Source organism: Seriola dumerili, unplaced genomic scaffold (assembly GCF_002260705.1).
Source record: "Seriola dumerili isolate Sdu_G_001 unplaced genomic scaffold, Sdu_1.0 BDQW01000104.1, whole genome shotgun sequence".
NCBI lineage: Eukaryota > Metazoa > Chordata > Actinopteri > Carangiformes > Carangidae > Seriola > Seriola dumerili.
In genome coordinates, this window is record NW_019174359.1 from 346650 (window position 1) to 363407 (window position 16758).

A 16758-nucleotide genomic window follows, 5' to 3' on the forward strand; every position below is an offset into this window, starting at 1 on the left:
GTTTTAGGTTTTAGATTTACTTTCATGGTTGGAATTGTAGAAGAGCCATGTGTATACAAGACTGTATCATCTGCATAAAAGTTGATATTGAAAGTCTGTGTTGGAATAGTAATATTGTAAATGTAGATTTTAAATAATGGGATCAAGCAAAAAAAACCTTGTGATAGCCATTTGGTTTTTAAAAGGTAGGTTGATGTTCTATCAAGTGAAAATAGCCATGAAACCACTTCTGACATGACCATTTAATAATAATTTCTTAATAATTTTAAGATATTTACAAAGTGCTTAAACAAAGGACATAAGAGACAGTAATAAAATGACATAAAATTAAAAGTCCTAGAGATAAAGGTCAGTTAAAAACAAGTTTAAAAAAGTAAAATTTTCACTGGAGTTTCAAAGAATTATACAGAGATAGTGGTGAGGATTGTGAAAATTGATTCTACAGTTTAAGCGCTATAACCAGGGCCCAGGGACAATGTTTTAAGTTTGGGGTGCTGTAGTGGGAGGAGCATTTTACCCCATCCCATACACATACAACATAGGTCTACAACAGTACTACAACGCACACACCAAAGAAGCAGCAGTAACAACAAAAGCAGCCAGGTCCATAAAAAAGGCTTTGCAATACACATTGCACGGCACACAAGCACATATCCAAATACGCACATTATTTCAAGAAAGGTATATCAGTGTGACGTTAAAAGTAACTGACAACTGAATATTAAACTGCTCAGCGGCAGCTTACACTACTGCACCATCAAATGCATGTCTCTATGGTAACCAACATGCCCAAAAACCCATTGCGCACGGCACATAAGAACATATCCAAAATACGCATATAAGTTATGTCAGTGTAACGTTAAAGGAAACTGACATCTGAATATTAAACTGCTTGGAGGCAGCTTAAACCAAATAACTTACCTTGAGCTGCAGACAGGCTGCTCCACTAGTTAATCATCCAAACGTGGCCTTGCGCTCAGGTGTTGTGGAAAGTCTCTCATCGGGGGGAAGGATGTTCAATTCAGTTTAAAATGTCAGTGTGGACATGCATCAGGGAGAGGGGAGTTTGTCTCTTCTGGGTCATGGTGTTGCCGAGGCCATGTTTTCATGATGCAAGGCGGAGAAGGTCCGTGATGAAGCCACTTCCATTTAGCGAAGCTGGTGTAAATGCACGGCTGAAAGTTTCTTTCCCAAAACGTCTGGCCGGAAGATTAAAGTTTAGTGGTTGAAGAGCTTCCCTTTACCTGCCAAGTCAAGCCCAGGCTGACACCTGTTAGCCGCAGGGGTCCTTAGTGGTGGGCGGTGCTAACGCTGGTAGTCCGGCGGGTGCCTGCGGCGACAATCTCCGTCCCCGAGGAAAAACTACAACCAAGCGAAATCGATGCTGGTGGAGCTGCTCTGCTGGGAAGGCTGGACTTCACCTGTGCTCTCTTTAGCTGGCGGTTCCCCTAAAAGAATCTGCAGTACGCTTTTCCTCCATTGTGATTTTATCCTTCCAGTGGCTATCAATGTTACAGCAGCCGGATGTAAACTTAAAAACGCTCCTACACAGTTGACAGGACCCGCCCTACACTGCCTCTGATTGGCTAATGATCTTTGCCCCCGCTGGTTGGATTGATTAGGGTTTGGCATGAGGAGTGAGAATGGTTAGAGTCCAGGTAAGAAGTCATTCTGAGGCGGAGTAGAAGTGGTTATGTTTACACTACAGCCCCCTAGTTCCCGCGGCCATGGCTATAACAGCACACCTCCCCTGGCTGCAGGTCTAAACTTGGGAACTGTTAGAAGAGATCTTGATGGTCTTGATGAATATGATGAATATTCTTTTCTTATGATTTCAGTGAAGAGCAGAGCAGCTGCATTTTGAGCCAGCTGAAGATGATTTAGTGCATTTTTCCTGAGTGCAAAGTTACAGCACTCCAAGCAAGATGAAGTAAAGCTCTTAAATAAGTTTTTCCAGGTTTTTCCAACAGCAGACAGAAAAAAGCTTGATTTCAGATATGCTCCTCAACTGCTAAAACAACTCTGAGTAACCCCTGAGCATGAAGCTAAGTTTACCATTCGTTCTGACGGTCAGACCAGCGGGGTACATTCATGTAGAATTATCTAAGTTTTATCCTTGATGAGTATAAAAACCATATGAATCAGGTGCTTTACAGTCACAAGATCACAACCCAGTTAAACACTTCAGTATCACAGTATGGGAGATTTTGGAAGTTACACAGCGCTCTTTGCCACTTTAGAAGAATGACACCCCCCCCCCCAAAACAAAAATACAAAAATAAAAGTTTTTTTGACAGTTGATTCTTAAAAACCTGTAATAAAAATTTAAATATAATTATAATCCACCACAACAAAATAATGTAACCCACAGTGACATGAAAAGACTATTTGAATGTGATTAATCACAATACTGCATTCTATATCAAATTAAAAAAACAAAACAAAAACTGGTCTAAAAGAGCCTCAATTGTTTAACAGGCGCTATGAACAGAGGCAAGAGCACATGCACAGAATGAGACCAGAAAAGAAAAAGAAACTTGTGACGTAAAGAGGTTTGACTTCCTGTGATACAACTGTTGATAAATTAAACCTCAGTTCCATCTCATTCAGTCTCTGAGACATCAACAGCACCAGGGCAGCCCCCAAGGTAATAGCATTTTTCCAATGACAGCACATCAGAGCACCCGTGACATTTTTTTGTCTTATTTTTCAAATAATGGAAACTCAAGCTATATTGTTATATTTGTGAATTTTTGTGTATTTGTCTTAGTCCTCTCACAGGTGAATGTTAGTGTAGACTGGATTGATAAATGTTTTGTATTACAGAAGCAGTAGATACAGTATAATAAGACATTGACAGAAGAAATGTTTTATTCATATCCACAGAGTGATACTCATCTCTATGGAAACATGAAGTGTCCGCAGCTCCTGTTCGTGTGTTGGTGCTCCAGCATCTTCGCAGTAACCAGCTGCTTCAGAGGTACTGTTTACTTGTCTGGATACAGAGATGCTTTTCTCTGAGATATTTTTGGGAGCAGCTTTAATAAGGCAGCTTATAGCATATCTCATCTTGTGGTCTGGATTTGTGTGACCTTCTTCCCCTTTGTACAAGTATTTGTGCACATGGGTCTGTCACACATTCCAGTTATCAACCACAGTGGGAGGTTCAAGGGAAATGTTTTACAGTAGATTAGAAATGTCAAGTAGCAATTCACATCTTCTGGTTATCATTGCCTTAAACATTTGAACATTTGAGTAATATTTTCACTACCCTAGTAGTGGAAAGTAACATTTACTGAAGTACTGTACCTCAGTACTTTTGTTCTGTGTATACTTATACATTCAAGAGAAACCTTGTAATATTTACTTACCTACATATATCTGTTGGCTGGAGTTGCCTTCAATCATTTCACTGCCTCTCAGATTTATCTTCTGACCCTGCACACGGGGTCCGACCCCTGGATTGTGAACCACTGGTCTAAACTACCTAACTGTAAAGTAATTAAGTAGCTCCACCTCGACCAGCTACAACTGTAAAAAGCTACCTATATAACAGTATAACACTGACAGGGGACTCTTTTCTGCAGATTTTGTTGTGGAGTATTTTTTATATTGTATCATTTTTACTTATACTTTAGAATCTGAAGTCTTTCCTTTTTAGAAATATTATTAATCGTGTCCAAATCTGCATGACATCAATCTTTTCTTCCCACATGTGTAGTTGATGGATATTCATGTATCAGTACGTTCAGGGACACGATTACCTGCGTCTTGAACATCACTGGTAATCCTGCGGGACCGTCCAACACCAACTACAGCCTGAATTTCACTGACATTAGGTAATTGCACTAATTGCAGAATTATATGAATCAATGATTATTACTCATACAGACATTAATGTTTGTGTTTGTGGCACATGATGTAAACATGTTGTTGTTCTGTTATTGTTTTTATTTCCCTTAGGATGTCCATTAATTACATTTGTCCACTTGTGCTGATGAATCACACTTACAGCTGTGTCTGTAAAGTCCTGAAGCAATATGGATTTAATAGTCTCTATAATTATACCATACAACTTTGTAATCAATCTGGCTGTCAATCTCTAAGAAAGGGTTTTGCGCCATCAAAGAACAGTAAGTATGAATTAATTTTACTTCGTACTGATCGTATGTGTCTGACAGATTGTGTGTGTTTGCAGCTGTGTCTACAGGTGTGTGTTTGGCACCCATAAAAGAATATAAGGGTATTATGATATCAAAGAAGTGTATTTTATTGTTCAGGAGAGAGACTGAAGAACAACTGTTAGGTAGGCTAATGTCTCTGCAAAGTGTATGGATTTACATATATGTGAATATGATTCAATCAATGTTTGTGATCAGTTCAGCTGACACCCCCGTATGATGTTAAGGCCCAACCAACGCCAGAGCATTTCAACATCACTTGGGCAAGTGGGTATGAAACCGAGAGGTACATCGGTAAATTCCTGGACTACGAACTCTTAATTCAAAGATCTCAAAGCAGTTGGAGCCAAGTAAGATTCACTGTCATAAATATCCATACTTTGATAACTTGTTTCGCTGTAATAAGATCTAACAATGATTGGTTTATTGTTTCCCCAGACTCTCAAATCAAGACTGCAGTTTGAATCCATCCTAAGATCACAACTTGACGCAGATGCTACATATTGCATTAAAGTGAGATCAAAACCTCCAGAAGATTTAGGTTATAAAGGATTTTGGAGTAAATGGAGTCCAACGACATGCTGGAAAACTGAAGCACAAGCAGGTAAAATGCCACTTTGTTTTTAGTACAAAAGCTTCATGGCTCTGACTCTCAATGATACCAGTGCATGTGCTGGTGTACAGGTGTATGTAAAGTCTGCTTCCTCCTGGCCTGCACTGTGAGTGAGGTCTCATTGTCTCTGAATTACGTGTATGTCAGTATCATCATGAACAAGTATTGTATATTATTGTATAGACTACTGTATGAATAACAGATTCTATAAGACCTAAAAAAATTTCTCACTTGCTACCTTTTTTTCTCACCACCTTCGTAGAATAGTACTTATAACTCATAGGCATCAGCCACCTAATAGTTTTACAGTCATCTCTGTAGTCTGACTCACTAATTCTGACTTATTTCATGACTCTTTCTCAGAACAAGGAAGTCTATTAGTCATTTTGACCAGATCTTTGGGCCCAGTGTGTTTGGTTGTTGGAGCTCTGCTGTTTGTATTCTACAGTCCTACTGCAAGGTAACTCATCTGCTCTTTGAAATGTTGGTGAAAGGGGAAATTTAAACTTGTCATAACAGATGTAATCTGCCCTGGATAATGATTGTGAGATGAGATTTGATCTTTCTGATCTTTCATGAATTTGTACAACAGGATGAAGATAAAAACTCTGTCCCACACACCATCACCGGCCCCTTTCTTTCAACCTCTCTTTCAACATCATGAAGGCAATCTGCAGGTGAGGTGGTAGGAAGATGTCCTCTCGGCCATTCTCAGTCTTATTGTCTGGTTTTTAGGAAAGTGAGGTAACTCAGGTTTTGATGATAACATTCAATGAAATGTAGTCCAGGTGTCTGTTGACAACAGTGGCCATCAGGGATATTTTGGTTGTCATTTTGTTGAGTTTCAATTCTGCTTTACTATATGAAGAGAATTACACATAAGGGATATAACATAATGCAGGACACAAAACAAAGCACAACACATAAGTAATAAATTCCTCAAAATCTAGACATGAAGCTGTTCTAAATGTGAAAGTTAGCATGCTAACATGCTCAAAATAGCAATGTTTATGCTAAGCAGGTGTGATACTTGCCATGCTAGCAGGTGTTTGTTCATACAACAAAGCATTGACCTGTATAAAAAGTCATCAAAATGATCAACAAAGTCATTACAATTAATCCTGAGGGGGTTAGGTTTAACATTAGGTTGGTGTATGTTGTGCAAGATGTGCTACAATACAAATAAGTCCTGTGACTTCATCACACCTCATGTATCCCCATGCTACTGAATTTACAGGAATGGTTTTCACCTCAAGGCAAATTTGCATTAACATACAAAACTGAGGAGAACATGATTACCAACGCTGTGACTGTTGTGCCGAAACCCATCACCAAGGATCCAGAAGAGGACCAGGACTTCCACAACCCTTCAGCACCAAAACTGGCATTCAGTCAGTGTCAAAGCTCATATGTTGGATTACCTGAGACACATGAGACTTTGAATCCTATGACTATGGTCTGCCCAGGGAACACTTCTTACACTCAGCTCCCTTGCTCTGTCTGGGGCTTAGGTAATGGAGAAGTACAAGTTTTTCCCTCTCCACCTCAAACTTTCTTAGAGATTAGCCGTACGGACTCTGGTTGCAGTTGTGAGGACCTGACCCAAAGCCTAGAGTGCAGTTTACCCAACAGTCCTGTTAATGAGAGTTCACCACCATGTTTCAGTACTGATTACTGCATTCTCAACAAAACAGCAGAAGGTGTTGTTCCTGTTTTAGTGACCAAATGAAGAACCCAAATGTTCCATCTGATTCCCAGCGAGAGGATGAGAGCTAAGAATAAGAAACGATCCTGTCAATTGGTTTGGAGAAAGAGAAATTCACAAGACTGATGACACTGATCACAATGGCTGTATATTTGCATCGTAAAAAGCACCTGGTGACAAACTTAGCTACTTTCCGTAGAAGAGAGTCACCTGTATTCCCCTCCACAGGCACACCTGTCTATGCTGACCACAAGGCAGTGCATGTGAAGGAGCTTGTAACTTTCTCTCTGACTGAACATTTCACAAGAGAAAGCTGCCCAAATCACAGCACAGCTGTTGTCTATAACTTATATACATATGGTGATTTTTATAGATAATGTTGTGGTTATAAAATCAGGATTTTGGCAGCAGAGCAGCAGCTTGGAAATGGCTTGGAAGTGACCGCTGTTAAGATTCAGTCTTAATGCTCAGTCACTGTTTCATAGCTGTTCTGATGTCTGACAACAGAAACAGAAAACATGTAAATGATAGCAGCTTTATTGGGAATTTGTCTGTATTAAAATACTATTTTGTTTGCTCTTGTTCAAACATCATGTGTGTTTTATGTTGCCTCCAGCTTTTAACGAAGAAGAGAGGAACTTTGTTGCTTTTTTTATTTGCTTGAGAGAAATGCTTTAGTTATTTGCTGGGCCATCATCCATCTTTGAATTGTTCAATTGCTGGTATTGATCAAGGGTGCGGTGGAAACTACAGGGTTATTGAGAGGCCAACTTCTCCTAAAATAAACAGGATGGAGCAGATGCTCATGATGTACAGTATTTCCCTAAGGTGATCAATAAAGTTTAATTCCAATATTCCGATATTTATTTCTCTATTATTTATTTCATTATTATTAGTAAAATACTATAGGCCTGATTAAGAAGAAATTAAGGAATAATTGTTTGAGACATACCCATACATATGGAGAGTTTATGCTTCGGGTCAGAAGAAATCTATAAAATCTTTCATTTATGTTCATAATGTGTGTAACTATCACTCAGTGTGTTGGACTGGGCTGTTTTAAAATAATCATAAAAAATACATTCCATTTCCATAAATCCTACAAAGTACCCCGAGCTTCAAAGTCTATTCTTGACCTTGGAAACAGGGAAATATGTAGCCTCTAAAATGGCCATACAATTCAACAGCAAAATGCTGCTCACTTACAATTGCACTTTTACATCCACATTGTTTCATAACTTGATAAATTGTTTCATTTAACAGCCACAGGCACCGAAACCTGCAGCTCCACAATAATTCAGTATTTGGCCAGTGGAGTTTTATTGGTCTGCCAACCTCAATGACACATAAAAAATACAACAAACGAAAAACAAACAAACAAACAAACAAACAAACTAGGTAATAAAACTCAGAGAGTGAGGCATTAAGAAATAAACTCATGAGACAGGGCAGGAATGAAATTTAAAATCACTGGACAGGATTTCAGGGAAATCAGAAGGGGGTTGTTGGGTTATATAGACCTGTGGTTCTCAAACTATTTCACATCAAGAACCCCTAAGACAGGACACCAGTTAGACTATTGACCCCCATCATAAGATGTTGTCCAAAGGTCCCCCATCACATAAGGTTGTTTGCTTTTAGATGTTTGTTTTTTTACAGAACGTGTTTGTAACTGATCGGCACATTCCGTCATTGTGTTACTTATGAATGGAATTATATTGAAAATAATATATTCCGCTTCTTGCTGGGAACTCCCAAGACCTCACATGGAGAACCACTGACGGAGTAAACAGCATTCAGAGGACAGAATAATGCTGTGATTCTGCACACTGCGACAAACTAGGTGGCGCTATGTACCTTTAAAGTTGGTTCACAAAGAAGAAGAAGAAGAAGAAGAACCAGAAGAAGAAGAAGAAGAAGAAGAAAAATAAGAAGAAGAAGAAGAAGGGAAAGTAGCTAGCTGGCAGTAGTAACTCGCATTGACTTGAGTGTGGTTAATTGTCTTAGTTGTTGTGTTCGGCCTGAACTAGCTGTCAGATAGTATTTGTGGCAGCTGTAAGCATTTAAACACCAAACTGTGACTGTGGCTTATTTCTCCTTCACATTTTTTTGTGTCGTTGTTTTTGGGTCGCTCGCTGGCAAGTGAGCAAAAAGAAACCCGTGAGAGCAGTGTTGTCATCTGTGAAGTGTCGACTCCGTGAGTGAGTAACGATGAGTAGTAATAATAATAGCCACGACCTGCCTGCTTTGCCCCCGAGTTTGCACAACGAGGACGAGGCTCTGGCCATAGAGAATGCCATCAGGGCGGCTATAAACACTGTGATGAACGTGATCTGCAGCGCTTGCAACCGCAAAGTGCTGGAGTACCAGAGGATGGTGGCCGACAGGGACAAGGAGATCAGGAGACTGGAGTGCAAGTTGGAGAAAAGTGAGAGTGAGTTAAAGATGTTGCGTGCGGAGGTAGACAGGAGGCAGCCAAATGACCAAAAGACAAATGAGCCTGAAGTCAAATCAAGTGGTGAGTAAAATCAGTTGATGTAAAATGAATTGGTTAAAAAAACAAAAAAACAAAAGCCAAGTGGAGGAACAGGTGACACAACATCTCCCCGCCGCAGCTACTTGTGGATGTGGTCGTCAAGTCCACCCACCCATTGTTCTATCCGCTTATCTGTTTATCAGGCGTTGGTGCAGCAACACCCACACATCTTTCCCCGAAGTGCCATGACACGATGGAGGCCTTTCCCCACCAACATGCCCAGACTGAGACACCTTCATGGGAAGGTGAACGAGCAGCTGGATGCCAGCCCTTTAGGTGCATCACCTCCCTGGTTAAAGAGGAGCCCTCTGACTTGGAGACGGTCATCAAGTGGGAAGTGTGTGAGGGGAGTTTGCTGGACCAGCAGGAGGGTCAACGTGGAGCCGAAGATCTGCATAAAGAAAAGCCTGCAAGAAAAGGTAAGCTCAGCTGCTGCTGTTGTCGTGACGATTAACCTCAGTCTCGTGTGTCTGCAAAAGTCAAATCTGCAAAACACAGATGAGGCTGCTGCAGTTGAAAATACCACTGGTGCCATGATGAATGTGGTCAATGCTATCAGTCTCCTGATCTTTGTTCATAATATCAGATCATTTTGAAATGAATGACTTCACTAGGTTCAGAACAGGTGATACATCTCCCTCCCACACAACTACAGGGTTTAGTCTCATGTGGTTGATAAATTGGTAAATGCGAATAAGAAGATAATAAATTGACAGATAACACCCCCCCCCCCCCCCCCTTGCCACAAATTTTTACCCAACTACTTCAGCCACGCTTCATGCATACAATCAAGTGTAACATAATGGATTTCTTTCTGGAGAGACTGGAAGTAGTGTATGCTCCCATCATCTCCCTTTGCATGGTTCATTATATTAAGACAACGGAGGCAGTGTGGTGCATTTGAGTGTGGCCACTGAGAATAGGTATTTTTGCCTTTTCAATGTGGTCAGAATACATTTTGTACAACCTAGCACTCAATGCATGTGACATTAAAACAGCAATCAGTACATCACATACATCACTAATTCCATACAACACTCTAGTAATCGTTGTACTGTACTCTTTTTGCAGTTAGTGTACAAGAAATCAACACAGTGGGCTTCGAAACTTTTGGACCACACTGTATTTCACCATCTTATCCTGACAGGCAGTAATACAATAAAAATGTGGGATATACTGCCATAAAAACCTCTCAAAAAATCGGCAAAATCTTTTTATTTTGTTTATTTATGTGTTCTGAGTCGTTCCTAGAGCGATTTCACCACCATCCGTAATTAGTTAAGCACTAATTTCTAGAGGGCTGGGTGATAAAACAATCTTGATAAATGATGAAAAACATTCCCATAACAACGATGACAAGCTCATGAGTAATTTATGATAAATGTATCGGTTCATTATTTCGGTCACCCCTCATCTCCATCTGTTAGGTTACTAATAGATTTATTAGGGGAAATATAGCTAACACAAAGAGCCTAAATGGGGGAAAAAAACATTAATAAACTAAACTAAAATCATAGTAAAAATCCCCACAGCAGTCACTCCTGTCTGCCGTTACTGATCTTTTCTGTGATAGGAACCAGACCAGTGCTAGTTTGTCACTTTATAAATGCCATTTTTGTGGTTGACCTTTTGCGTGATATTTACGATATTTATTGTTGCTGTTACCTCGTTGAGTTGTAAGTGTTATTCCATGTTAGCTGCGGAGAGTATCAAGTATTTGTACTCCCTGAACTTCAGACTGAAGGTGCCAAGTGTGTGTGTAAACAAACAAGTTATGTTCATATTTAGTGTCCTTCTGAATGCAAATACATCTATTCCTGAGTACTACTCCAGATTGTAGGCTGTTGGAGGCACAAACCCCAGTGATGTCAGACACATCAGCAAAAAGCTTAACTTGTTTGTCGGAGTCATATTCCTAAATATCATAACTATAATGTACTTGCCTACTATTTACATTCAGAAAGCACCTGAACATTAATGCTTCATTTAGCTATGTTCCCTTTTTCTGGAGGAAGACCTGAACCCTGAACATTTTTCTAAGAATTGAGTTTTTTTGGTTGGTTTTCTACGAACTGTGCGTGTGCGGTTTCTGTTTCTGACTGACAATGATAAAACTGCTTCCTGCTGTGTCCTTTACACCTTTAGAGGCCAGCCATTTCAGCGAGCTGTGTCTTAAGATTTTAACAGTGGATTTGTAGAAGAGCAAATAGCATGGTGGCTGCATTCCCCCATCATCGTGTGCTCTTTGTGTGTTCAGGGCTGATAAGAGAACTACTTCAGTCCCCTAGTGTCCTAAGCCCACTGGAGCACTGTTTGCCACTCCGCTTTGCTGTTCCCAGGTCAGACATACACAGGACAGGAGTTACTTTACAGCCGTGGCGAGAGGCATTGTGTTCCCTAGTTGTCCGTCCATCTGTCCATGCATCCCATTATTGGGAACGTGATATCTCAGAAATGCTTTGAGGAAATTTCTTCAAATTTGGCACAAATGTTCAGTTGGACTCAAACATGAACAGATTACATTCTGGTGGTCAAAGTCACTGTGACGACACAGAACACGTTATTGGCCATAACTCAAGAATGCACGCGCTAATTAACTGGAACTGGACAGGTTGGCGGCGGCATACATCTGCAAATCGGTGTTTTGCTGTTCTGAGATGCAACATCAGTTTTTGAATGTATTCAAGTATGTAACTTTGTCGATGGAAGTGATCATAGAAGAGTATTGCATGTTGTAACAGGAGTAAAATATTCTGATATGCTCCCAGGCTTTGGATAAACAGGCGAGACTTGCTTGTTATGGTTCTAAACAATCATTTATTTTCGAGAGTCAGCCACTTTAGCACCTGAAACATGTTTTTTTCCTCCGTTCTGCCGTCATGCCTTTTGCTATAGAAAATAAAATTGCACTTTCTGACTTTTAATGACTTAAAAAAACAGACATGAAGAACTCCTGCTGGTGTTTGAGATTGTTTTATTGCCAAGCCCTACAGCAAGCCTCGTCTTTTAATGAGCAAACAGCTGTTTTGTGTGATATGTTATTACAGCCATTCATATATTTATTGATACAAAAGTGTTTTTCTATGGAGTTTGTGCAGCATCGGGTTGATATAGCTGTGTTCCATCCTTTCTCTGTCTGGTTTTCGAGCTCTGTCAATACTCCTGTGTGCACATGAACTTTGTTGTTGTTCAGCACGTGATGTAACGACTTCCCTCCACTTCAAGTAGCAAGAAGGAAGATCAAATCACTGCTTTTGAGACACTAATTTTAGTATCCAGACACAACGTGAGAAAACAACCTCCTGCAGCTGATGGCTGTGATTACACCGTGTGATATTTTACTTGGTTTTTGACAGAGATGGTCAAATTTTAAATGAGTTTTCTTGAATTGAAAAGCATTTTGATTTACATCAGGAACTAATTCATCGAAGAATAAGTGAACAAGATGATGAATCTGATTTAGAAGTTTGTGGCCAGCTTTTGGTACTTGACAGTTGTCTATACTATATGCAATGAAAGAGGTTTCAGTTGGTACAGTACCAACAAGTCTACAGCCATGCTAGCAGTGCTGTACCATGGACATAACGGTGTTGAGCTAAAAAAGTATTGATATCCAGCTGTAGTGAAAATTTGTCCTTTCCACGTCCCTTCCTCAGTCTGGTATTGGTGCTTATATTTAACACAGTGAAGGTCTTTGCCGTTTAATTGAGTTTTGTGCGACTAAAATACTTTCAAGGATCGAATCACAATTTCAAATGTTTTTTGAATGCTAATCTGAACAATCTCAAAATCTTGCTTTGCAGACACGCAGGCTGAATGTGAAGCAAGAGCTGCAAATCCTCAGATGAATGAGCCGACGACAATAGAAGAGGAAGACGAACCCGGTGGTAATCTAAAAAGGAAAGGCAGGTAAAGTTTTTTCTATCTTAATAGAATAATCAGATATACATACAAGTGGTTTCTTTGATAAGTAGAAACCCAGAACCAGATTCTGTATTTGCAGCGAATTCTCAGTGTTATGTTGTCTGATGATTATTCTTGAAGGAAACGGTGACATGTCATTGATGAAGTTATTTTCTGTTTCAAACTCTTTATTTTGAATCAAGGGAAAGAAATGGATGCCAGCTGCCTGACAGTGAGGAAGACGATGTTATTATGAAGAAACATTGTGCGACTCAGCGATCTGCACCTAAAACAACTGCTCCAAAACACAGTCTGGGAGATATCAGCCCACCACAGCCACAGGGGCACAGCTCCAATGGCTCCGTAACATCACACTTTACTGCACAAGACCCTCTAGCATGTCAACAGCAGACATACATCACCATGACAGCCCCACAACCTACATGTGACCGTAAGAATTAAAAACCTTTGTTTGTTTTTTGCTGTTGTTATCACCAGTTATTCTGTGTTTTAATAATAATACTATTCCTTTAGTTCCAACAAATCCAACAGAAAGATGTCTTTTCTCTAGTGGATCACTCTGATGGGGATCAGGCCTAAAAAAAACTGAGGACATCCCAAGTTTCCAGTTTCAGTTCATACACCTTTAAGGTTAATCCAACAAATACAGTTACCATGGTCAGGCACAACCTTAAAGGTCCCATGTTGTATGAAGTGAGATTCCCATGTCTTTTTTGATTATAGATCAGCTCTAGCTTCTATATTAATACTGTGAAAGTATCAAAGCCTCAGTCCACAGAGAAATGCACACAGCCTGTATTCAGAAACTGAGCCTTAAAACCAGCCGTCAGGACTTCTGGAACTTTGTGATGTCACAACAAAGCAGCCACCAAGCCCCGCCCACCTGGACCCACCATCCAAACCTTGCAGGATTTGTTGTTTTTTTTGGTGTGTTTACCTGAAATCTGCTATATTTTTATTTGATCAATCAGAGCTTCGTCTCTTCTGATTGGCTCACTGACCTGTTGTAACTAGAGCTTCAGAGAGAAGCCTGAGAGAGCAGATGTAAAACTACACTGAGGGGGTTTTTTGGTACTTAAAACCACAAATATATCTTCCTATGGTAGGTTGTCTGCTGCCATCCATCAGTCACAGCTGGCACTGAATAATAAACAAAAAATTATCTAGTTTCTCACAAAACTTGAGCTGTTGATCATGCTGTATTAAGAAGTTTGTTCTCCTGTCTTTTAAAGCAATACTTCTAGAGGTCCTTGTTTCACTGGAGACAATCAAACAGCAAAACACCACTGTTCTTCAAATACTGCAGTCAGGAAATTCATCTGGAGCGCCGCTCTGTGAACCTCCAGATGTCGGGACACTTCCGCTTCCACTCCAGTCAGTGCAGGACTTAAGAAGTTTGGAACAGAGGCTCTCCGCTGAACCAGAGCTGAAGAAAAAAATGGTAAGAACTTGTGACACGAGCTCGACCTACAGTAAGTATAATGACAGTGGCAGTCAGCGACAATTCATCTCAGTAGTTAAACTGTTCAAAAGAAACGGAAGTTCCAAATTCTAAGCTAAGATAACCATCTCTTGGCTGTATTTTCATATTTAGCATACACGCAGAAGAATGCTATAAATCTTATCTGACTTTGGGCAAAAAGTTCCCCAAAAGCTGAAACTATTCCTTTAAAGTTCATGAGGCTGCTGATAAGCTTTTTGTGTTTTGTGCATATCTTTTGTAGCATGAGAGGTTGCAGTTCAAATTTCTACATCTTTGGATCAGTGAAGTATCATTCTCGGTCAAGATATTAATAAATTAATCACTGATTTCAAATGTTTGAGCTTTTAGAATTTTCCTTAGAGGCTTTTTCTTGTTCAAAACCTTTAATTGACATCCACATTTTATTTTTGAAAGAATGCTACATACCGCATATCACAATTAAATAATTTACCACAACATAATACTACTCAGACCTCATACCTCGGCCTGGCTGGAGGGATGACGACCAAAGAGAGTGTCTGGAGGATAATGGCCAAGCTTTTTACCAACACTTTGGCCAAAAACATTAACTGGAGGGGAAGAAATAACAAGCAGAAGATTGAGAACCTCACCATAAAAAGAGTTATCCTCAGTGAGTATGCTGTAACTTTTAATCAATGATTTGGCAAGAACATACCTTTAAAGCATGCAAAAGAGGCGGGCGATGTGTGCAATAACCTTGAATAAAAATGTTAGTACATAAAGTTTTGACAGACTTTGAACCTTTCCCTGCACCCCTCCTCTCCTGCAGATGCAGTCAGGCAGAATTCATTCTGCAAGGACGCAGTGGACGAGGAGATAGAGAGATACATGAAGCGCTGGCTGCAGCTGGCGGGAGACAGAGATGGAGGACGAAAAAGACGACAGGAAAAGGGCAAGGAGGCAAACAGCATGCAAGATTACTGTATGGATGAGATGTTTACTAATGTGATAGAATAGTAGAAACACATGCTGTATCCGACATACAGTGAATATCCACATGACTGAATCCACTTCTATCATCTCGTCTGTAATTACAGTAACACAGAACTAACAAAACAGGTCCATGGCCAGATGTAGATGCGCACACGCACGCACGCACGCACGCACGCACGCACGCACTCACTCACACAAAACTACAGCTACTCTTCTTTTTAGGAATTCTGAGTCTTGTATGTAAAGTAGGTACTGATGACTGAAAACACTAATAACTACACTTCTTCTTCAACATATAATAAATTGCAAGAGTTGCACGATTACTATTATTTTTGTTGTTTTCTAGAGTTCAGTATTCATTGCACTTATACTTTAATTTTTTATCATTTTTTAAATCATTTAATCATATTTTGATATTAGTTTGATGTAATCAATCATATTTATTTCATTTTACTCCAGAGAATGTATTATTTGCATTCATTGTTAGTAGACCTCATAATTCTAAATGGCATTGTTAAAACATTCATCTGAGGAATATTGTTTAAAAAAATATAAAGGGAGTTATGTCCGTTTAAATGATGTATGTATGTGCAATGTTCTCTTACAGGAAATGTATTGCAGGGAGTTTATTGTAAGAACTGTTACATTGGTGATGCCAATAAAATCCTGTCTTTTTGTTTCTTTATTTTTATCCATTGTCGTCTTTTTAATTGGATAGTTCCAGTACAGAATACAATACAGTGCTCGTGATAAACGCACAGAGGAAATTGCAATAGTATGAATGGGGACAAGATCAAATGCTAAACTGTGAACCAAGATACAGCATATGGCATTTATTGCACATGGGACACATGAAAACCTTGAATCTGATGCACCTAATTTTTAGAAACTTAGAAACAATGGATTTAACTTTAAATTTGCCAGCTACAAGTACAAACTAGGAATAAAATTCTTGTCCATTGTCAAATGCAAATTTGAATATATATTGCTGAAACCTCAATGAATCATTTGGTTGATAGTTAAATTAAACAGCAATTCTGATAACTGATTAAAAAAATTCCAGCTTCTAAAATGTAAGGATTTGCTGCTGTTCTGTGTTCTCTTCAATATAAATTGAAATAGATTTTTGAGTTGTGGACTGTTGGTTGGAAGCTAGGTAACCACAAATATATAACTATTATGCATATACAAGTAGGTGAAAAATAGATGCATACATGAGTCAATATGAAAAGAACAATGGTAACATACAGTATATATTGTACATCTATATAACTTTCTGTAAATTGTACTGGAGAATTGACTAGTGCAGAGTGCAAATATGAGTTATTAATTTAAACATTTATTTGCAGCCGTAATTCAAAT

General features: G+C 39.4%; 1 protein-coding gene and 1 long non-coding RNA gene across 2 annotated transcripts; both read left to right on the top strand.

Annotated features, from left to right (window-relative positions):
• Positions 1-4041: 4041 nt before the first annotated feature.
• Positions 4042-4773, top strand: LOC111222633. The gene is made up of 3 exons (XR_002665144.1): positions 4042-4133; positions 4380-4531; positions 4620-4773. It is a non-coding gene; the product is annotated as an uncharacterized LOC111222633 (long non-coding RNA).
• Positions 4774-8443: 3670 nt separating this feature from the next.
• On the top strand, positions 8444-16071 carry LOC111222577. The gene is made up of 7 exons (XM_022746364.1): positions 8444-9017; positions 9179-9454; positions 12839-12944; positions 13142-13389; positions 14192-14400; positions 14914-15073; positions 15233-16071. The coding sequence occupies exons 1-7, from the start codon at positions 8711-8713 to the stop codon at positions 15418-15420; spliced, it is 1494 nt and encodes a 497-aa protein (XP_022602085.1). The 5' UTR covers positions 8444-8710; the 3' UTR covers positions 15421-16071.
• Positions 16072-16758: the final 687 nt, after the last annotated feature.

Excerpts from the sequence above, each read along its gene's own strand:
- LOC111222577 (XM_022746364.1), top strand. The coding sequence starts at position 8,711 with ATGAGTAGTAATAATAATAGCCACGACCTGCCTGCTTTGCCCCCGAGT. Across the intron at positions 9,018-9,178 it reads GCCTGAAGTCAAATCAAGTG|GCGTTGGTGCAGCAACACCC; the intron begins GTGAGTAAAATC and ends TCTGTTTATCAG. Across the intron at positions 9,455-12,838 it reads AGAAAAGCCTGCAAGAAAAG|ACACGCAGGCTGAATGTGAA; the intron begins GTAAGCTCAGCT and ends CTTGCTTTGCAG.